This window comes from Pezoporus flaviventris, unplaced genomic scaffold, assembly GCF_033815535.1.
Source record: "Pezoporus flaviventris isolate CSIRO_AGI_PZ_B2104156 unplaced genomic scaffold, CSIRO_AGI_Pfla_v1 ptg000015l, whole genome shotgun sequence".
Taxonomy (NCBI): domain Eukaryota; kingdom Metazoa; phylum Chordata; class Aves; order Psittaciformes; family Psittacidae; genus Pezoporus; species Pezoporus flaviventris.
This window is the reverse complement of record NW_026892563.1, coordinates 31,051,392-31,073,841: the sequence shown is the minus strand read 5'-3', so window position 1 is coordinate 31,073,841 and position 22,450 is coordinate 31,051,392. Positions and strand designations below refer to the sequence as shown.

Genomic DNA, 22,450 nt, shown 5'->3' with positions numbered 1-22,450 from the left:
CTTCAGTACCGAGCCTGGACAGCGCCCCGCCGCCCGGCCACACCCCCCGCTCGTCACTCACCGCCTATTGGCTGGAGAGCCGCTATGTCTCCTCGCGATTGGTCCGCACTGCTGTCACTCAGGGTCCGGCCGCCAGCTCGCGGATGAAGGCGCTGCGGAGCGCTCGTTTGTTTTGTAACCGGGCGCCTTGAGCCTCCTCCGTCACCGTCCCATTGGCTGTCCAGCCGCGCCCGGGCACCTCCTATTGGATCGCCTCAGGTGTCCGTCACGCACCCACCTGAGTGGCGGGCCGTGCCGTGGGGGGCGTGGCCAAGGCGGTGTCAGGGGCGTGGCCACGGCACAGGGAGGGCCTGGGTGTGGCGCCGGGGGCGGGGCGAGGGGCGGGCCTCAAGGCATAAAGGGGCGGGGCTAAGGCACGGGAGCCTCGCAAGCGGTGATTGCCCTTGTGTCTCCAGCCGGGAAGCGGCGCGGAGCGGAGCAGCTTCCCCGCGCCACCGCAGCTCCCCGCACCGCGACGGGACGGGCACACGGGCGCGCCGGCAGCGGCGAGGGGAGCCAGCGGGGGCACCCGGCACCGCTCGGCGGGGGGAACCTGAACCTGCCTCGCAGCTCGGGAGCCAGCGGGGAGAGCTGCTTTCCCCCCCCTCCTCGTCCTCCTCCCTCCCCAATCCACCCCCGCGACCCTGGTCCTCCTCCTCCTCCTCCTCCTCCTCACCCCACTGGATACAGCGAGGGAGACACTGCGGCGGAGGAGGCGGCGGCGGCGGCGGCTCCTGCGGGGGGAAGGAAGCGCCCGGAGAGCGGAGCGGCGAGAGGCTGCGGATCTGCGTGCCTGGCGCCCACCCAGCCCGAGGGGAGCCCCCAGGATGCGGCTGAAGCCCGGAGCGCTCCTGCGCTTCTACAGCCTCTGCGGGATCCTCGTACAAGGTACCGCCTCCTCCCCACCCCTGCCCCGCGCGAGGAGGGAGGGAGAGAAAGAGGGAGGGAGGGACCCCGGGGGGTATCGCCGCGGCCCGGGGCATCCCAGCCCCCCCGCCCATCCTCCTCCCCGCCGCCCCGCTCCTGACCCGCTTCCTCCCAGCCGCCCTCCTCTCCCCGGGCGCCCCCAGTCTCCCTCCCGGGTAGCGCTACCCAGCGCGAACGCGCCGCACGGCCGTTAACCCTTACTGCCCTTCCTTGGCCGGCTTCTTCCTGCCCCCTCCGTCCTCCCCGCCTGTCACCGGTCGCTCGCCATCCCCTGTAGCCACCCTTTCACCTCCCTGCTCGCCCGCCGCAAGCGTGCCTCCGAAAGTGCGAGTGCGGCCGCAGAAGCAGCAGCACCCGGTGCGCTGCAACAGCATCCCAGGAAAACGTGCGGGCTCCAGCCGTGCCTCCCCGGCGGCGGAGGGGGGGTTGGGGGGCCCGTGTTTCGCTTGCGCCGCCGCCGGGAATGCGCCTCTGTGTGCGGTATGGAATGTGTACGTAGGGTAATCGGATGAGCGGATCCCTTCAGCATCCTGCTCCGGGCGGCTCATCCTGCGGCTAGTTTCCAGACTGAATGTATTTCCCCCTCCCTCCTCCCCACCGCCGGGCTGCCGCTCTCCCTTAATTAACGTTATCCGTACAAGTCAAACGTGGCGGCGGCCGCAGCGGAGGGAAACCTGCCGCACGCTGCTGGGGTGCCGCTGGACCGCGGCGGCTGCCTGCGGGGTTTCCCTCGGAGCTCTCCCGCTTGGGGGGGAGCTGAACCGACGGCCGAGCCTGCTACGCCGCGCTGCCGCCCGGAGTTTGCCACCCCTGCGGCGGCGGGATAGCGGCGGCCGGGCTTCGGGGTGGCTATGGGGGTATCGGGGGATCGGCGGGTGGTGGGTCTCTGATTCCCTCGCTCGGCGTGCGACTTATGGAGGGAGAAGCGAAGAGACGATTAAACTAAGTGCCCATGTAAGATTAATGCTTTTCTCTTCTATTTCTCCCCCCTCTCGCCTCGGCCGTGTCATCCGCGTCAAGTTTAATATATCTCGCGTTTCCCTCGGCTCCGTCATGTGTCGGGCGGTCTCCGGAGGGAGCAGCGGCTGCCAGCCCGTAGCGGGAGCAAAGGCAGCCGCCGTGGGGCCCGAATCACACACGACGAGCCTCCGGCGTCCCGAGGAAGTTACCGGTCGAGGAGGGGTGAAGGGGGGCGAGCGCTTTCGGCAACGGCAGCAGCGGGCAGTTCCACCGCCCAAGACTATTTGTATTCTTTGCCGATGTTTGAGTTGTCCTGTACGTCACTGCACAAGGAGCTGCTGTGTTGGTGCTATACAAGATTATTTATTGGGGCATGTGCGGCGGGCTGCACCTGGGGGTTGGCTCCTCTCTGCCTTTTGCATTCCCTGTGAATTGTCGATTCATTGCCCTGCGAAGGAAGAAGGGGGGTGGTGGTGGGAAGCGTCTGGACTGACTTTCTGTCACCAATAAAATCGGGGCTGTTTCTGGAGGAGGAGGATTTGATCTTCCCTAAGATGCAATCAGCTGCATTCAGCACATCGCAGTTGGGAGAGTAAACCAGTGATTAAAAACAGTGATGCCTTTCACAGCAGTTCAGGGAGTGTGCCAGGCAAAACGTAACTCCGTGAACTGCATCAGGTAAAAAACATGTTGCGAGGAAAGGGGTGTAATACAAATCCGACTGTGGCTATGTGAAAATAACCAGATTGGGCCTGTCCTGGCAGATGGGGAAAGGCGATGCTTAACCTGTTACCCAGCTTGCCCTCTGTGTCTGTAAAGCACCTCTCCCTTTTCAGTTTCCCACAGAATTATTTTTCAGCTCCTGATTAAAATTTCAGTCGGAAACCCTTAGGCTCCTGTATACTGCACTTCAGCAGTGCTGCTTCACAAGGCCCCTTTTGCTGAGCACTACTGGGGGGGAAAAAAGGGGGGAGGAGATACAAAGAACCTGTAGCCTTCAGACAGGAGTGTGAGGAAGTAAGTTCTACCACCCTGTTCTCTTAAGGTAAGGGATATTGGAGAAGATGAGTAAATGTTTGCTAGGAGAAGAGTTCCCTGAATAGCGACCACAGATAACAGAATGTCACATGTTTTTGGTCCCCCTTATAGTCCTACAGCACAAATGTTGTTTCGGCAGTTTCTGCCATTTATTTTGGCACAACTAGTAGACACAGTTACCATATCAGGCACATTTTTTGTTGGCAGCTTTATACCTGCATTTAGAAGTGGGATTTTTTTTTTCCCTGTTGGTTTGCTTTGCTTCCCCAAATGGCGTGGTGAAGTGGCTCGATGGATTTGTTAAGGTTTCTCTGATTTTCTGTTTGTGGGCCATAGGACATGCAGGTTTTTTGTCAGCTCTGTGTGTGAATAAGATCTTTGTTCTGAGGATTCGAAGCATTTCTGGATTGTAACTATGGATGGTTCCTGTTAGTGAAACTGAAGCTAATTAAGTTTAAAGCCAAGGTGACAAAAAGTCAAGCTGACATGTGGCCTGGATGGAAGTGTTCCTTTCTGGCATGATCTGTGGAGAGGCTTGCTTAAGGAATCTGTCCTGAGTATTGATGAAGCATCAGCTGAGGCAAGAGGGCACAGAATAATGCTTCTCAGCTTGTGCATGGAATAGCATTAACAGCAAGCAGCCCTTTCGGAAACGAGGCAAGCAAGGAGTAAAAGAACCCAGTGTCAACTGCTTGCTGTGAAAAGGAAGCGATGGAGGTGGAAGAGGGAGTAATAACATGTTGAGCTGAGAAGCAGTTTGTCAGCTGAGTTCGGGTATGATATTAGTCTGCTCTGCCCTCTCCAGCGTTTGCTGTGAAAATAGTAGGATCTCTGGCTGCTGTTGCCTTAGCTTGTGCACTGTAATGATTTGGGAGTACTTAAATGGTGTCCCGAGGGGTTAAACTGTTAGATATGTTTACAGTCAGCCTTACTTTTTTTTGTTTCATTTTGATTCTTTCTGCTTCTTGAGTTTAACTTTCCTTAAACAAAATTTAGTAGTTGGGGGACAGCATATCTTTAGAATAACTGGAGTACAGCACCTGAGCTGTTTTCATGCAACCTGAAAAGTAAGCTCTTTACCATAAAGAGTTATCCTGTGGGAAACTCTAATATTAAAAACAGTTTTGTTGGATTGACAGGATAGAGATATGGGTTAAGATTATCCTGGAATTGTAGCTGCTGTAGCCCCCTGCTGTGTGATAATGCAAATGGCATCTAATGCCTTAATGTGCTCTGCTCCTGAGAAGACACTGGATAGTGCTGTATGTGGTAGCAAATGATCTGCTTTCAGTTCTCTGCCAACGCCAGGCAAATCTTCTCAACATGGTTTCTTCAGATGCTTTGAATGCTTGCAACCTGTGTACTAATGAAAATAATGTAGGGACGCTTTAATTTGTCTGAAATGGTGATCACTGATGCAGAAAATCAATGAAGACAGGTAATTGCTTATGGGTGAGACTTTTTTTTTTCCCCCCTCATAAGCCCAGATCTATTACAAGCAGAATTAACAAAAAAAAAACCAGCCCAAACCCACACCATAATGAAATATGAAATTAATGAGCAAATAATGCAAATGGCTACTTCTCAGATTGTCTGAGTTGACTTAAGATGAAGCTGTTGTATATTAACTTGTGTACCTAGATTCTGTTTTGAATATTCAGTAGGACTTCTGGTAGCAAGACCTTGGCAACCTGATGCTAAAAGCATAGGGATTGTCCTGACAGCTAAGGTTTGTTACACTAATATGGTATACAGAAAGTCAAAGGCATGTTGTTGTAATTCTCTAAATTCTTGGAGGGTATAGATGATTACAGACTAGAAGACAGTAGTTTTGACATGATCTTTATTTTGGATCTTTTATGTATAAATTGAAACATAAAATGTATTAGTCTGCTTGGTGGTGGCTGTCTTTATATGACTTCTGTCAATTTAACTATGGCTTGGTAGACTTATTTTGCTGCTCAGATTTCAGGTTAGTTCATACTTTATGAATTCTTTTGCTTGCTTTCTTAATGTCATTTTATTTATAGTCATCATACAGCAGTTAATGTTCAGTTTTAGAATATGAGGTAAATAAACAGTCCAGATTCCTATTGATGATGTCATACAGCTTTCCGAAGGAATACATGAATAGAGATTGCTCACTTTTACAATCTTTATCATTCTCGCACACAAAATATTAAGTTTCTGTCAGCAGTTCATCAATAAATGGTTTTGAATTTTCTCACTGAAGAAGTAACTCCATGGAAATGTTGATCAACAGAAGCACCTCCACTGAAACAAATGTTTCTTGTGTACTCGCTTGTTAGTTCTTGGTTTTGTTTTATTTTAAGCTTGTTTCAGGATTGTAAACCAGCGAATATCTCTCTGCTTTGAAATGTACTTAATTGTCAGTTGCAACTCCATTATAATGTAAAGTAAATGTCTGTAAGCCATAGCTTTTTATTATAGAAACCTTAATTCTCATAATTACCTTTCCCATTACTCTGGCCTGATCCTGCAACTGACCAAGTTTGTTGGATGTGATTCATCAAATCATAGTACAGTTAGGGTTGTGAAGGACCTTAAGATCATCTAGTGCCAATGATTAAGGGTATTATTTTAATATTGCTCTGTAAAAGTCAAGATTGGATCGAAGTGGAATTTTTTTCCTTATGCATCACAAATGGTGATTAAGTAACTGATAACTCTGTGGTTAAGACACGGACATCAGGTAGCTGCCAAGAGAACAGCAGTATAACCAGAGCATGGTTGACTGTGTTAGCACAATGATTCCCCCTCATCTAATATTTAAAAAGTAGAAATTGAAGGTGCTTTCTTTGTCTTAATGCCTTCTCCAAGAGAAAGGAGTACTTCAATTTTGTTTTAAAACACGAATCTAATGGCAAGCTAATTCTGTTAGGCACTCTCAGAACAATGGAAGGTCTTCTCTAGAGAGAATGCCACTGATGTAGGTTTTACAATACACATTCCAAAACAAATGTAGAATGATAAAATGATTAGACAGTTTAATATGATTTTCCTTTGGGATTGCATCAATATTAAGTATGATCTTAATGAGTATATCCCTTCTTCCCAATTAGTGTTTTTAGGTGTGTTTGAAAGGAAGAAAGGCAAATGTCAAATTCCAGTGCTAAGAAGTAAAATGTAAAATCATTATTTCTTTCAACAATCTGCCCTTGAGCAACTTATCTTTCTACACAGGTAAAGCATTTTGAAAATAATTGAGTATTTTCAGAAATAAATGGGGGTGTCTTTGCAAGGGTTCTTAATGTGTTGGTGTTTTTTTGTTTTGTTTTTTTATTAACCTATTTCAGCATCTTTTCCCTTCATTTTAAAAATGAAAAAGACAAAGTCTGAATGTTTACAATTCCTCTTATGTTAATGCTCAGTAAGCTCGGGATGGGTGCTTTAAATGTCAATACATAGCATGCTATCATAATAGGATTTTAAGGGGGGAGAGGAAGAAACAGAGAACATTTATTTCAATAACAAAGGAGAGTGCTCACACTGGATGCTGTGTATTGCATTTTCCCAGTGCTCTCTTTAATACTAATATCTTAGATGTATGACTTTTAATACGGAGAACTTGAAATGGGCAGAAAGGATTTAGTGAATAATGTAGGTAGTTGTTGTAGATGGCTGGAGGACTCGTTTCTTCTTTTAACAGTGTCTGCCTACTTGTAGTCCTTTACCTAACATCTGTAAATGTGAAGAATAACATCATACTTATGTCCTTTGCTGTCCTTTTATTTGCAAACCAGAGATCTTCGTGTCCGTGAGGCTTGCTCAGGAGTGTTTGGTGTCTGCTAAGTTTGGGATTTTTGAGGGAAAGACCCTTTCTTCCTGACCACGAGTTGAGTTGTATTTACTGCTCCTAGTTCAATCAAATGGTTTTTGGGAGAGTGTGACAGCTTTTATAGCTGTCACATTGTAAGTAGCAGCAAATCACTTTTAATATAACTTTACATTACTGTAAATGCTCACGTTTATTCTTCATACAATCTTTTAATACTCAGTTTAGGATTCTCCTTTTCTTACATAGCTATTAAAGAACATTAGCTGTTCATAAGAAGCTGCTCTTCTCTTTCAGAAAAATTAGTGTATAGTCAGTATTTTTCAGTTTGAATCCCTAAAGCTCTTAGAGCTGAAGGTTTCTCTGTGTAAGTTTTGGACACATAAAGAGCTATTATTCAACTCCTCTCCAGCTTATTCCTTGTTCTGTGAATGCAGTTGGGAAGCTTTAGGTTATTTGTGAAACAGTGCATATGTCATATGCAATATAATGATAGTCTGCACGGCTTTGATAGTCCCTCTATCATCATCTTTCTATCAACAGTTTGACTAACTTATCATCGCCTTTGTTGGATGGGAAGGTTAGGGTGAGAGACTATCCTTAGGTTAGACATGAAAATATTCTAGTTATATTTTCTTATATACCACGATATTTATTAATTATTCTAATCATGGTAATTCAGTTGCAAATCTTAGCTACAATAACTTGAGTATGCTGTCATATGCAAAAATAATTTGTGACCCCCCTCCCCCCATGATAACAGTTACACTTTTCTGGATATTATCAGTATCTAATGCATTGTATTATTGCCACTTTGGACAGATGCTGAATAGGCTGATGCAGCTGTACTGACCCGTCTAAGTGTTAAAACTCTGGCTTTTCAAGTTCAGCACAGGAAACTCCACAACTGTGACTGACTGACAGCTCTGAAGAGAAGAAGGCCAAATTAGTTCACAGCAGCAGTTGTAGTAGGCACTCTGGTATTTTCCATTTGCTCCAATATTTATCCTAAACTGACCTACATCTGCTGGATTAACGGTGTAACTTGACCTGCTTTTATTCCTGCTATGCTAAAAGGCAGGGAGGCTGTTCTGGTTAGTCCCCACCAAGGGGAAAAGCGGTACTAGTTGAAGCAGAAGCAATCAAATTTATATTAATGGAAAGATGGTACAAAGCGTGTTCCAGTGTCAAGCTCATTTTATATTTAGCATTTTCAAAGGCTTTTTCCCTTCTTTGTATTAGTATGTTTTTATATTTGAAGTTTAAGTCTTGACATGCTAGTTGATACTTCGTTGTGATACATTGATGGATGTAAATTGCAGAACAGTGAAGAAGTCTCCATAGGTTTGCACGGTTTATATAGAGAAAGTTAGATTTCAACATCTGAAAACACTAGCTCCCATTCCAAGTTATTAACTAAAAGAAGCTTTTTTTATTAATCTTTAAGTACATTAAAATGTTGAACTGAAGCTGTTTGCAAATGGGAAAATAAATGCAGTGACTAGACATATTACTCACTAACCTGATTACTAATCGAGGATTAACAGAGCATCTCAAATCCATGAGAGGTCATAAAATGATATAACTGCTGTAATATTTTCTTTAGGTGAATTCATTCATCTAATAGTGAAAAGGGGAGAGTTTCTTTTCTGTATGTTTGGAGAAAGCTTTAAGATAACATTGCAAGTTTTTAACAAGTTTAAGTGATATGTGAAATACTGTGTTCATCAGAGTAAGCACAGCATTGCAGTTTCTCCTTGCCTTTACCATTTTTAACTTTTCCATTCCTCTTGGAGGTTTCTAATAATGTTGTTGCTATCTCAAGACTTGTATAGAGTGGCCTTGTAATACTACAAAAATACAGATGAGATCTGGACTAATAGTTTCGTTTAATGATCATTTGGTTAATGTAAAGTATCTGTGCAGTTGAAAGGAAATCCCTTCAAATTTAAAATAAAATAAATTGTTGCAAAATTAGAAACACCTAAGATGGATGAGATTTTCAGGACTCAAATACCAAGTCTTAAAATTACCAGGACATTACATAATAAAAGTGTCTTATCTTTTGGTGTAAAACCAAATTAGCAGTGAACTGGCTTTGTATGCTGTGCTTTCTCTAAAGGCTGGAGTCCTAAATCTAACATGTTACAGTCTTAGGATAACTATTGCTTATATAAACATTATCAAGATGAATGGAATTGGTGTGTAACTAAGTTAAGTATGGGCTAGCATTGTGACCATTTGCTTGGCTGTTTCATACCACTGTCCTTACCTTACTTGGATTTTTTTGTCAAGTATTTGGTATATCTCTCCTCACTAAATGTGGTTTTTGGGTTACAAGCTGTTGGTTAATGCTTTGGTTTGGTATGTAAAATGCATGACATTCTTGAAGTGAATAACTCCCCTTAAAGAATGGTCCAGAGCTGACATAATCTCCCTGCAGACATAGTCTGCCTAGGATACCTGTCAAGAAAACCAAACTTGGTTGCTTCTGTTTGCAGCTGCAAGACCTGAAGTAGGGAAACAGCCCTACTTTGTATGCATGAAGGGGTTTCTCTTCTTAAGGTTGTGAGGATAAGGGCCTGAAATTTGGATCCTATATAATCCGTTTACATTAATGTGTCAACTCTGCAACAAGTGAGTTAATGCTATGCCAACATCTAAGCAGCCTTCATTTGTGATAGGTAGGTAGATAGATGGGGGGTGGGGGGGGGGTAGGGGGGTAGGAAATGGGGCAACTTATTTTCTCTAGGAATAAAATATCACCTCCAGAGTTACCATAAAAGCCTTTGCTGTGAAAGACCAAGGCATGTATGAAGATTAGGCTGGAACAAAGTACTGTTTGACTTTAGGTTGCAGGATACAGCAAAGCTTTTTGTCTTTCTCCTGCTATGACTGCCTACCTCCTCTTTTCCCCAGGAAATGAAATACAGGAAGTGAAACTTCTAGGGCAAGTGCGTTCTGTAGAAGCTATGAGAAGACATCCTTCTTTCTGCCTTGGAGAATAAAACCCCTGGATGGGATGCGATATGAGGCTTAGATGTATTTTTTCAATTAAAAGCCTTACAGCAAATATCTAGTGTGATGTATAGTAATATAAGAAATCAGAGTTTACTGATGAGTGTCAATGTCAAAACAGAAGATGTCTTCAGAAATAAAGTTCCACTGCTGTTATGTCCTGTTGATGTGAGATCTTAGGAAATACAGTGTGTGTAGAAAAAGTGGCTTACTGTTCTGCTTGTGTAGGTATATGCTTATCAAATTGAAACACGGGCAGCTGTGCTAGGAAAGCTCGGTTAAGATGCCCTCATGGTATGACTAGGCAGCTTCTGAGGTGCTGCTGCTGTGTCATCATGGTAAACTCCTGCATTGTTCAAATAGGCATCTCATTCACTAGCAGGGAAATTCTTGACATGAAAATTTTCAGCCCAGCTAATACCTAACATACTTCAAAGTGTCAGATTACTGAATGGGAGAATTAATGATAATTAATACAAATACAGTACTTTGTTTAAATTAGTGAAAAGGCCCCACAAGTAGCATTAGGTATGGATGGGCAATCAATTCAGTGTTTATGGTGCTTCAGAACAATGGTTATTTATATTTTTACAAGCTTCTAACATTTTTGTATGTGCAAGTTTGTTTTTATTTTCTTTTCCTTCAGAATACATTTGTAAATAGTCTATGTCAGATGCTTTAGTAACTCCTGACAGACTTGTTAGTATTGCTTCCTGTGGAAGTGAGACACATTTCCTTGTGTATATACACACACATCTGTGGATATAGATTACAAAAATATATCAATGGATGATAATATTGGAAAACTTTTAAATAGAGAACTAGGTGGTGCTGTTCTTTCATCTATGTAGCTTAGCTGAATTCTCAAGTATGGACAGAGAACATCAGGCTACTATTTTCCAGAATGAGGTTAGCTCTCTTAAATGTTAGAAGTTACTGTTTCTGATTTCATTGAGAATGCTACTTTGAGAGCTAGGAACTGCACAATACAAAACCTCCTATTCTATATAGAACAAGCTGTGGATTCAACAACTGCTTTAGTCTTATTTAAGCATGGTGATATATTCCTTTTACTCTATTCAGAGTGAATTCTAAGAATTGTTTTGACTCTGTACTTGGCTGTATATTCGGGATTATTTGGTTAGATCAGTTTGCCATGTTTATCTGTGTGAACCTTTGAAGCCTTTTGCCTTGTTGGCTTCTTAAACATGTTGAGGCTAATTTGCTAACAGTGCAATGAGATCATCAATAATAGCTGGAAGACACTTCTTGCAACTCTGTAGTAGCAGTATATAAACCACAATTAATTAAGCAAGAAAGCCAATTTATTAAATTTTCTTCCATTTACAGAAAATATAAAATTTTAATTACTGTCCTGTCTCAATGCCATTAATGCTGTAATAGGAAGTGCTAGAGTGAAGCTAGACTATAATGAACTGCCAGGGATCTAAACAGATTTGTTACAGCAGCATGAAATGTTGCAGTAGAATAATAAATGTCTAATTAGAATCCCACTTGAGTATGTAGCACCTTAGTAGAAATGCATCTTGTTGCCCACTGCTTACAAAAGAATGTTGAAAAAACAGGTGGAAGATAAAGAAATAAGGGGAAAATGTATTTTGTACTGAAAAAAAGTGATGAAACTGTGCTCTAGGTAGGCTAAACTTCTAAACATGATTGCTTTAAGTAGTTAATTACTTGTTCAAAACATAAGCTGTAGCTGTTCATAGTCCCAAGTAGGGGAGTGCAAAAGCACTTTTTTCTTGCAGTTTCTCTCCCCTGTTCCTTCTAAAGTGCTGCACTGTAGAGATGAATCTGAAGCAGCAGTTTGGTCTGTTCTTTTTAATTGCTTATAGGAAGCATTAAATGCTTTTACTTGACTCAGATTTTGTGAAATATGAATATATAAATCCAGTAAGATTGCAAACTAGTGTTCAGCAGGGTTAAAAGCAATAATTCCTTTTAGATTGATTTTGGTAATATTTCATTGTCACAACTGTAGTTACTGTTGTTCCAGTGTTTGAAGTATTCCAGAAGGTGTTTCTATTTTCTTTTGGAAAGAAACCCCAGTCAATAGTAATTCACAAAAAATAATCTCAAAATATCTTTTCATTCCTGACAAGTACTCTTGGCACTGAAGCAGAAGCCACATTTTACGTACTGTATGGTTTTAAACCACGACAACTTTGTACAAAGTTTTTGGTGTGTGCCATCAAAAACTTACTAGTTAAAACCTCACTGCCATAGTTAATTCATTGCTTATTTTCTTATTCTAGAGTTCTATATCGGAGATAGGAGCTCAATTTGCATGGGTTGGCAGAATATTTAGTTTAAAAAGGGTCTGTTAATAGCTTATGTGTTGCTGACTGTAATTGGGTACAAGTGTGCAGGAGATTTCTGAATGGATATTCTGAAAAGAAAATTAAAGTAGCTACCTTAAGTTTCTGCTTTCTTCCACAACCTGCAGTTTGGCTTGTGGAGTATCACGTACTCATACATGCTTCAAGTACTGCATTTTTGCAGCACTTTGCTCTTTTTCAGGAAAGTGTTGGAGCCCTGAATCGATTCCTCTGATATGCAAAGATTCTTCTAAAGAAACATTTGGCTGGAAAGAGAGAGAATTCAGTTCTGGTGGTTACTTTTTTTTTAGTTCTTCTGATACAAAACAAATGAAACAGTTTATGTACTGTATTCTAGATGGCTTTGGGCTGTCAGTAAATGAAGGACCACCTCATAATTTATTGCATAAGTTTTCCTGCACCAGCGCATTAGTTTCTAAACAGCGAAATATGAAAATGTGAAGGACTGATGTGTTAAGAGCTACTGGTGTTTTACTGGGAGACTTTTCCAAGTTATAGATCCTATTTAAGAATGTAATTGAAGCCAGTTGCACTGAAAATGTCTTGTGATTTCTAAAACATTCTGAAGTTGTTTTGGATAATGTGTGTTGATCTTCAGATCTGAGGAAGAGAGGGGGTTTGTTACTATTTCAGAACAGCGCAAATGATAAAAAAATCAGCTCTGTTTCTTACCTGTTCTGTGTAGATTCTGGGAAATACAATCCCGAAAGCATCAGTAAAGCTCAGATTTGCTTTCTGCATACATGAAAATAATGCTAGGTTGTGTTTTGTGTCAGGTTGTTGTCATACTGTTCTCCTTGCCTCCTCCACCACCCTTCTGCTCCATCTGAGGGAGACATCTGAACTAGGTGCTGTGTTTTAAGAGACTTTCCTAATAGAAATCGAGATTAGCACTGTAGGTTTTGGTTTTCCGCTTATCTTATGTTGCAGTGAATAATTTATACATGAAGTGCAAGGTAACACTGTATATAAAGTTACTTTTCTAATCCAAGAAGATACCACACTGTAAACCCATAAAATGTTTTGCTTTTTTATTTGTGCGAAAATGGTATTTTCAACATTCCTTGATTTCCAAGGTCTCTTATGCTTTGTTTTCCATTTTTGGCTTTTATTTTTTTTCAATCTGATCATTTGTATTGTCCTTCATTGTCTGGATGCTTTTTTTTTTTTTTGTTCTTATGTCAGTCTGCTGACATAAGACTTTATTTTCAATGCATTAAATCTATTGAAGCAGGCTATTTGAATAAACATTAAATTTATCGTCTGTCTTGGGCCAAAATATGAGGAACCCATTCTCATCTGAAACTTCAACCCAGGCTTTTCTTTTCTAGGATGTAAGACAAAGTCAAGTTTTGTTTTGTTGTAAGACTTTCGGCTTGCTTGGATTTGGGGAAGGATAATGGAGATAACATTAAATGTTAATGTTTAATTTAAATATTAAAAAAAAAGTACAAAAGAGAACCAAAACCTGATTTTACTTCCATTGCACCTATGGAAGGGTTACAGTTTGAGAAGGTTACAATGAAGAATTGCTTTGTTTTCATAACAGTCTCTGCTTTCTGCTGTGGCTGCACTGCTTTAAGTTCTTAGATACTTTCTTTTGGTATTTGTGGAGACTTTCACTTTGTTTTTATAGTTTATCAGTCCACAGTTACAGTAACTGTTTACTCTCAAATACAGTTAAAGCAAGACTCTAGTCTAGCTTCTGTATGACCTCAGTTTGATTCTTCAATACAGCTTCAGACAGCTCATACTTCAGAGTTTAGATTAAAAAAAAGACAGATTTATAGAGAATTTAAACTTGCTTTTAAACTCAAGGGGAAAAGGTTCTGAAATACTTCTTCCAAATATGTAATTTAAAGGAAAGATGTCATTATTTACCGTAAACTGAGTACTTCCCCTTTTCCCTGCCAATGGGATCTCGGAACCTTTGGGTTTAACTTTAACTATGGTTCATCACTTCTAATTAAATTGAGTTCTAAGGCTATAGGAAGTGAAGGCTAAGAAAGGGACTGACTGCTCTTTGGGTTGGGCCAGGTATTGGTCGGTGGGTGGTGAGCAATTCTATTGTGCACCACTTGGGTTTATTTGGGTTTTCTTCCTCCCTTTCTCCTTTTGGTTTTATCTTCTCTCCCCTTTTTATTTCCATTATTATTATTAATATTAGTATATTCTGCTTTAGTTATTGGATAGTTCTTATCTCAACCAGTGGATTTTAGAGTCTTTTCATTCTCCTCCCCATCCTGCCTGGGATGGGAGGGTGAGCAACTGGCTGTGTAGTACTGAATTACCAGCTGCTGTTAAACCATGACAGGTCAGTAGAAATTAATGTGCTGAAGTTGTAAAAGAGTAAGGCTGTGTTTCTATTACCTAAATAAATACGTGTTAACAAAAATGGTAGTTTTAATCATTAGATTAGCATTGCTTTCAGAGTTGTTAAAGTGCCTATGTGTGAGTTATCCTCTGATGAGAGAGAGTGGGCAAAACTGAAGAGAACTTAAGCGCAACAACTGATGCGGTCTGGAAGTGAAAACTTTTGAAAATGTTTGTTCTCTGTAAATAAAATTAACTTCAAAAATATGTTCTGTTTGGTTTTAACTGTACAGATGAATTATGGAAGACCTGTTACCAGCTAGATGAAGTCAGAATTAACATTGCTCCAGGTCATTGTGGGTCATCTAGTTAATGCTGTGATGTGAAAGGCTGGCCTACATTTCTTTGTCCTAGTTTCATGAAACGGATGATCTTCACCGAAGAGACATAATTAATTTCTATGAAATGGGTGGATGTCTGCTTGCCATTCTTTAAATGCAGCCATTTTAGTTAATTTCTGTTATTCTTTGTTTATAGCTGCAGGATATAATATGTTAAAGTTGTGAATTTCTTAGACCCAAGCTGAACAAATGGAAATAAGGGTTCAATATAAATACTTTCAGTACTTTAAGCTTTTTACTTGTCCTGCAAGCATTTGAGATTGCTACCATTTCAAACTACTTTTTTTAGGGTTAATAAACATAACTGATAATGCAACCTCCTATTTTCACACAACCTAAACTTTTCAACACCAGAAGGTCACTTGGAATGCTTCTGGTTTTGCCCTGAATTTGCTTTAGTAACTGTTTTCTTTCTTTCTTTGAGATCTCTCTGTTAAGCAGTAATTCTTCTGTAGAAGATTAACCTATTTACTAGCAAGGTCAAAAGGTAATGCATCTAATACAATATGCTAGTATGAATTTTATCATGTGTTTAAAAAATTATCCACTAAATTTACTGTGGCAGATGTATTGTTTTTATTATTGGCTTCTGAAGACTGGGATGAGGACGGCTGCCAAACCAGACCTTCTGCATATGCCTTGCTAATACTGAAATTTCAAGGCTAATCTTGCTACTCTGTAGACCTGAGTGTGCACAATGCATGGAGTGGGTATCTGTGGAGAGGGATAACATTTGGAAGTCTAGCAGACACCAGTGTGGTGATTCAGAAGAGGCTTCTGATTAAATCCAGTCTTGGGTCCTTTCTTCTAGACAGTACTGGTCTAGGCAGCTAGCAACAAACTATAGCTGACAAAGAAGTAGCCTTCAGAAACCTCAAATTTTGTGCAGTTAAATGTTGTTAGGAGTGTGCAAGAATTCATAGAATCATAGAATATTAGGTTGGAAGGCACCTAAAGGATTGTCTATCCTTTCTAGGCAAAGTAGCACCTATACTAGATGTTCCACCACACTGTCCAGCTGAATCTTAACAGTGTCTGATACTGGAGGAATCCATCACTTCCCTGGAGACTGACAAATGAATACATCATCTGTCATATTCTAAAGTTCTAAACTGTGCAAGCACAGCCAGCAGCTTAGTTTCATATATGGTAAATTTGGAATGATAGTCCTGTTTCTTGATTGAAAAAAACAACATAGTAAAGACCTCAGATGAAAAATCAATGCACAACCATTCCTTATACCTAACGCTATCCAGAAGGGTGGAGATATTTTTGCAGCTATGGTAAGGTAAATGCCTCAGTGCCATTGTAGGAGGTGGTTTGGCTTGGTGGTCTCTGAGAAACTTCAATGCACATCAACCCTTTCTTGCAAAAAAGCAAAAGTCATCAGGCATTTTGCAGTAAAGCAAAAGAAGTCTGAGACGACGCATGCCCAAGACAACTTTATCATTGACAGTTTTGGACCTCAGATGAAATCTACTCTTGTAAATAAGGCTGCATAGGTGTCATGGTTTAAACCCTAGCCAGACAGCTTGTTCACTGACTCCCAGTGAGTGGTGCCAGGCTGAGAGCAATCGAGGCCCCCCCTCTCCTGGGGGAATGGGGAGGAGGATCGAAAGGGTGCAACTCCTACGGGTTGAGACAAGAACAGTCCAGCAACCAATGTACAACACAAGTCACCACCGCTACCACCAACGACAACAATGATAAGAGAAAATAACTAGGGAAGAGAATACAATACCACCAGCCAAGAAGCCCGTGTCCTTCTGGGTAATTCCCAGTTACCCCCCACCCCGGGCATGATGTGCTGTGGTATGGAATACCCCTTTGGCTAGCCTGGATCAGGCACCCTGTCTCTGCTTCCTCCCCTCCTCCCTGGCAGAGCATGAGCCTCACAAAGTCCTTGGTCAGGGTAAACATCACTTAGCAACAACTGAAAACATTGGTATCGCCAGCACTGTTCCCAGGCTGAAAGTCAAAACACAGCACTGCACCAGCTACCACGAAGGAGAAAAACGACTGCTACTGCTGAACCCAGGACAATAGGAAATTCCATTGCCATATTTCCAGCTTACATGAAATCAGAAAATACGAAGTTTTTTTCTCTTCCAGATGCTTTTGGGAGGCCATGATTAATCTAAGCCAGCTCCCATTTCAGTTGCTCTTTCATGCACATTTGGATCTCTGGCAACTAACCTAGCGTATGTTGCTGCTTATTTTTCAAGTAAGGAAGCTGCATCCTCTTTACAAACTTTTATTGTTCACAGTGGGAGAAATAGTGAGGTAGCAGGCTGGTCGGTTTCATAGCTTCAGTTTGGCTGAGTAGTGTTTTTGTTTAGGGCATTAATTATTTTGGCATAAACTTCCACATCTTCAGGAGGTGATCTAGGTAGAGGTAGGCACAACTTCATGCTCGAACTTTACTGTAAGAGAGGAATATTGGAGCCATAGCATATGCATTTGGTTCTGCAAATGGAAGTATCTTTTTGGCACTTCCTGTGGATCCTTGGCCAGACCATAGAAAAAGGCTTAAAACAGATGAGCACTGCCTGATGCTCCGGCTTGCTTCCTTGGTAGCTGCATTTACATAATAATGTAAGATATTATGGTGAGTTAAGAAATAAGAAAATGTGGAGAGTTCTGAAATGGTGGGTGGAAAGAATCATAAAACTGGGTTGGAAGGGACCTTAAAGCTCATCCAGTCCCAACCATGCTGCCATGGGCAGGGAAACCTTCCACTAGACCAGTTTGCTGAAAGCCCCATCCAGCCTGGCCTGAACACTGCCAGAGAGAGATAAGTGTTCCACAGCTTCTCTGGGCACCTGTGCCAGTACCTCGCCACCTTCATAGGGAAAACCCTCTAATTTAAACACCTCCTTTGTCACTTTAAAGCCATTCCTCCTTGTCCTCTCACTACAGGCCCTTGTAAAAAGTCCCTCTCCAGCTGTTTTCTAGGCCATCTTCAGGTGCTGGAAGGCTGCTGTAAGATCTCCCTGGAAAGAGGAGGGAGAGAAGTAATGTACATGGCAGAAGGGAAATAAACAGAATATGTGACTTGAAGCATGAAGGAGGGACTGCCTGCTGGAAAATAACACAAGAAGTTTCAGATGGAAAAGAAGTGCAGAGATTCTTGCTATTTGTAGCTAGTTTGGTCATAACTAAATTGAAACTTAAAAATGTATTTTAATTGCTTTTTAGAACTATGAAATTACATGTTTTGCACAAGCCTCTTTGTATACTTTCTGTAATAAAAGAATAAAACATTCTTTAGGGTGAAACATTAAATGTCAATGTATGGTTTTAGAAAATTGTGCTAGCTAAGTATCTTATTTCCATATGGACCTCTTTAATCATCACTATCTACTTGTTCCTGTGGTTGGATCTCACTGCGTCTCACTTCAGAAGAACAACTTGAGTTACTTCCTCACTTCAGCTCTTAGCTAGTGACAAGTGTATCATACCTCCGTTCCAAATGCTGTGTGCTTGACTAGCCTCAGTCCAGAGGGTAAATATCTCTCTATGGATGGAGTCTATTCTAATAGTTTTCAGAATATATATCAGCACTAATCTGCTGTTCTAAACTGCCACATAATATGGTCCCATTTGTGAGCTAAGAATTAATTTATAAGAGAGGAATTTTTTGTTACTAATCCATCCTTATTGTTAATGTCCACTGCTGCTGGATTACTACATTTGCCATTTACAGGCACTGTCACATTTGGAGCTCACACTTGTGATTTTTAATTCTTTTTTTGCTTTGCTTCCAACTCTTAGGCTGTCATCTCCAAACAGGAAACTCTACAGCATGCAAAAGGAATGAATTGCTCCAATTTCTAATCTCAGACTGTTTTATTGCCTTAGTGCTTTAAGTCATGTAGCATTTTCTAGATGTTAAACTGTGCTTTTTCCCTGTACTGATAGTTCTAAGTTTATCATTAGTAAATTTAATTAGTACATTCTTACCTATGTGGTGAATGTTGCTTATGAGAATGTTAAATGAAGTTTGTCCAAAGATCATCCAGAAATAAGCAGAAGCCAGTAGAATTTATTTTCCATATCATGGAACCAATATTTGTTGTCTTTGGACAGTATGAGAATACTTGATTGCTGCCTCTTATTTGCAGTAGATAAAAGGTAGTGTCTTCAGCTGGACAGGGGAGAGAACATGTAACAAAGGGCTTGTGGGTCTAGACAAGGACAGGGAGCGATCACTTGCCATTTACAAACATGGGTGAAACACACTTGGAGAAATGAATACATTACCAATCAAATCTGGGTAAGGTAATGAGAATTAAAACCTAAACCTTAAAGCTCCTTCCCCTACACCTCCCTTTTTCCCAGACTCAACCTCACCACCGGTTTTCTTGACCTCCTCCCACCAATGGTACAATGGGAAGGGGTTGTGGTCAGTTCAGGCGGAGGATTCCTCCCACCCTTCCCCTGCTCCAGTGTGGGGTCCCTCTCTCCATGGGGCCACAGGTCCTGCCAGGAGCCTGCTCCAGCGTGGACTTCCCACAAGGTCACAGTGTCCTTCAGGCATCCCCTTGCTCTGGTGTGAGGTCTTCCATGGGCTGCAGGTGGAATATGCTCCACCATGGACCTCTGGGCTATAGGGGAACAGCCTGCCTAAGCATGGCTGCAGGAGAATCTCTGCTCCGGCACCCGAGGCACCTTTTTCACTGACCTTGGTGTCTGCAGAGCTGTTTCCCACTCCTCTCTGCAGCTGCCATTGCTCCCACGCAGCAACTTTTTCCCCATCATAAATCTGTTATCCCAGAGGTGCTCCCACCATTGCTGATGGGCTCAGCCTTGGCCAGCAGAGGATCTGCCTTGGAGCTGCTTGGCATTGGCTCTGTTGGATGTGGGGAAAGCTTCTGTAGATTTCTTAGAGAAGCCACCCCTGTAGAAACCCTGATGGCAAAACCACATCAATGCAACACAGTTGAAAACTCTAGAAATTAATTAACTTCTAGCAGTGTCTGCCGACAGACCAAACTCACAAAGCTGTCAATAGAGATTGAACTTAAAAAGGAAGCTCTCCTATTGGACTTACAAAGTTCTTCTGTGGGTTGCAATCCTTAAAGAGAGAAAATAAATGGCATTTTATTTTTACTATTCAGCTGCTTTATAAACATTTACTTCACCTTTGATTAAAATTTTTAAATATGGGTTTTGAAGACATGCAGGGGTTCTTTATGAATTTGAAATAGCATGTAAAATTTAAATAGTATAGGAGTTACTGTGTAATACTGCGTTAATATTTTCAAGCTAAAGCTGTTTTTTACCTTGAAACATATATTGACATTACATTATTTTAACAAGACTTCATTGATTATTAGTGTGTACAGTTTGGAAATAGATTCTTGGTCATTTATAGTTGATCTAAACAAGTGTCAGTTCAAAATTTATACATTTATAAAGCTTTGCATTGCAGAAATTGCATTATTTTGTATATATACATGTATAATTAAAACACGTTAGGAATGTCTGGTATACTGAATTACGCTTTTTTAATAAGAAACATGTCTCAGCATCTTTTTAATTGTGGCAGTTTCATGTGAATGAAGCTAAAGATTTTTTAATTACATTTTTGCCCTTAAAAAGTTTATAACTAGTGTTTAATGTTCATTAAGTTCATTTTAGAAAGTAAGTAGTGGACTTAAATAACTCTAATTACTCACTTGTGTTTTATAGCATATAGATAATAAAAGTAAGTTTGTGGGCCTTGTGTGCTAATGCTCTAAACATTTAATAGAATGTTCAATATGAATGAATACTCTGTGTTATTGAACATTTAATCTTATAGTTGTTCAGGAACAATCCTCAGTTTTGCTTTGCTTAGTCAAACTTCTGAAGTGCTCCCTCTGTAGAGCGTATTAGAGCAAATCTTTTGAAGAGTGTCATTGGAAACCAGAGTGCTTAAGGCAAGTTTGACACCAGAATGCCTGCCTTAGGAAATCTACTTTTTATATGGTATTCAGACAGATTTATATTTATCTGAAAGTCAGGTTCTTTTCTGCACAAAGATAATGGTTAGAGAAGACTTCTTTCCATCATAGTTACTGGAGGAAGAAAACCCAATTGGATCAGGTAACTGATCCATTTCCACCAGGCCGTTTTCAAAGATGCACTTCAATGTTGGATCAGACTAGGAAGAAATAAGTAAACAATAACGTTCAGAACTGTCGTTACTTGGTGTGTTTATCACACAGGACATCTGTGAAAATCTTCCTGATCCAGGCCCACATTAAAAAAGTTATTTAAATTATTAGACTGGGGATGACAAATTAAAAGACTGAATCATTGTTTATTTTAACAGTATCAGTTGCCAGGAAGATAACTCTCCTCCCGCGTTGTTTCTAAACATTTTTGTTTGGGAAAATAACCAAGTTTTTCATCAGTTCTGACTTTGCCAGGATGCATTTGTTCTGCAACTTAAAGCTGTTAGATATGCTCTAAATACTCTGAAAATTACAGATCAGTTGAGTGGCAGCGTTAGCATCTTCAGCTGCTGTGTCTTCCAGTAGGCTTTTTAAGGGTGATAGGTGGAGCTTTTGCATTTGGTCCAGTGCCTCAATAAGGCTTTTTATTGTGGCATCCTTTGCATGTCTGGCAGCTCTGAGAAACATGGAGCGGCTCCTGAGCCAGTGGGTAGATCCATCTCTGAGTGCCTTTGATTCTGGACTCGCCCTTATTGGTAGAGCCACAGCAGGGAGTAGGGAGAAGGTGGCAGAACCACTGCCGAGGAGCTGTGAAGGTTAGCAGAGGATTTAGAATCACAACTACAAATGCTAAACCAGTTTAATAGACTTCTATAGACTGTATAGACCTTCCCATTATTTCAAATTGTGTTGTTTTGGCTGTACGACCATACTACAAAACCAAAAAAAGGCAAGCAAGATATAGTTGGATTTACACTTTCCTAGTATATTAACACTCTGCTTTGATAGTATGATGTTTAAGTTTAGGAGACATTAAAATGCCATAAATGGTCAAGGCACTGTGCCAAATCTGTGTGAATAAAGAAAGAACCAATCATGTTTCAAATATAGAATCATAGAATCTTAGAATAGTTAGGGTTGGAATGTACCTTAAGATCAACAAGTTCCAACCCCCAACTTTGAAATACTTTAATATATTTAAAAATTGTATAAATATATATTTATACCGGATTCTGAGACCTTATGTTCTAAACTGTGCAGTAAACCCTAATGTTTTAATAGTCATCCAGCAAAGATCAGGAAGAACTTCTGTTGCTCCCTCATGAACCAGTGTGGTGTTTGGGAGGGGACAGGGCAGCTTACTGGATCCTTTTGTGAATGCAGATTCCTCCTGGCTTATCAGAACTGTCTTGTCAGTTTCATGTCTTTTAGCTGCCTCAAACGTTATGGCTCATCTGTTGCACATAAACTAGCAAGTTCTCTTGAGTTGGTAAGAGCTGCCTATCTGATTCAGTGGCAGTTTGAAGCAGAGCCTTGATGATCTTAAAGGTCTTTTCTAAACTAGTTGATTCTGTGATTGGATTAGGGGGATTTTGTGTGCAAAGAGTAGACATGTACAGTGTAAATGTTTTTGTAATACAGTGGATATTGGGGAGT

General features: G+C 41.3%; 1 protein-coding gene across 3 annotated transcripts in view; it reads left to right on the top strand.

Annotated features, from left to right (window-relative positions):
* Positions 1-389: 389 nt before the first annotated feature.
* CADM2 (cell adhesion molecule 2) overlaps positions 390-22,450 on the top strand; it is a 628,684-nt gene continuing 606,623 nt past the window's right edge. For all 3 annotated transcript variants that reach the window (XM_061453969.1, XM_061453970.1, XM_061453968.1), the window contains exon 1: positions 390-927. In XM_061453969.1, the coding sequence (XP_061309953.1) occupies positions 867-927 (61 nt within the window). In that variant the 5' untranslated portion in view covers positions 390-866. The remainder of the gene's footprint in view (positions 928-22,450) is intronic.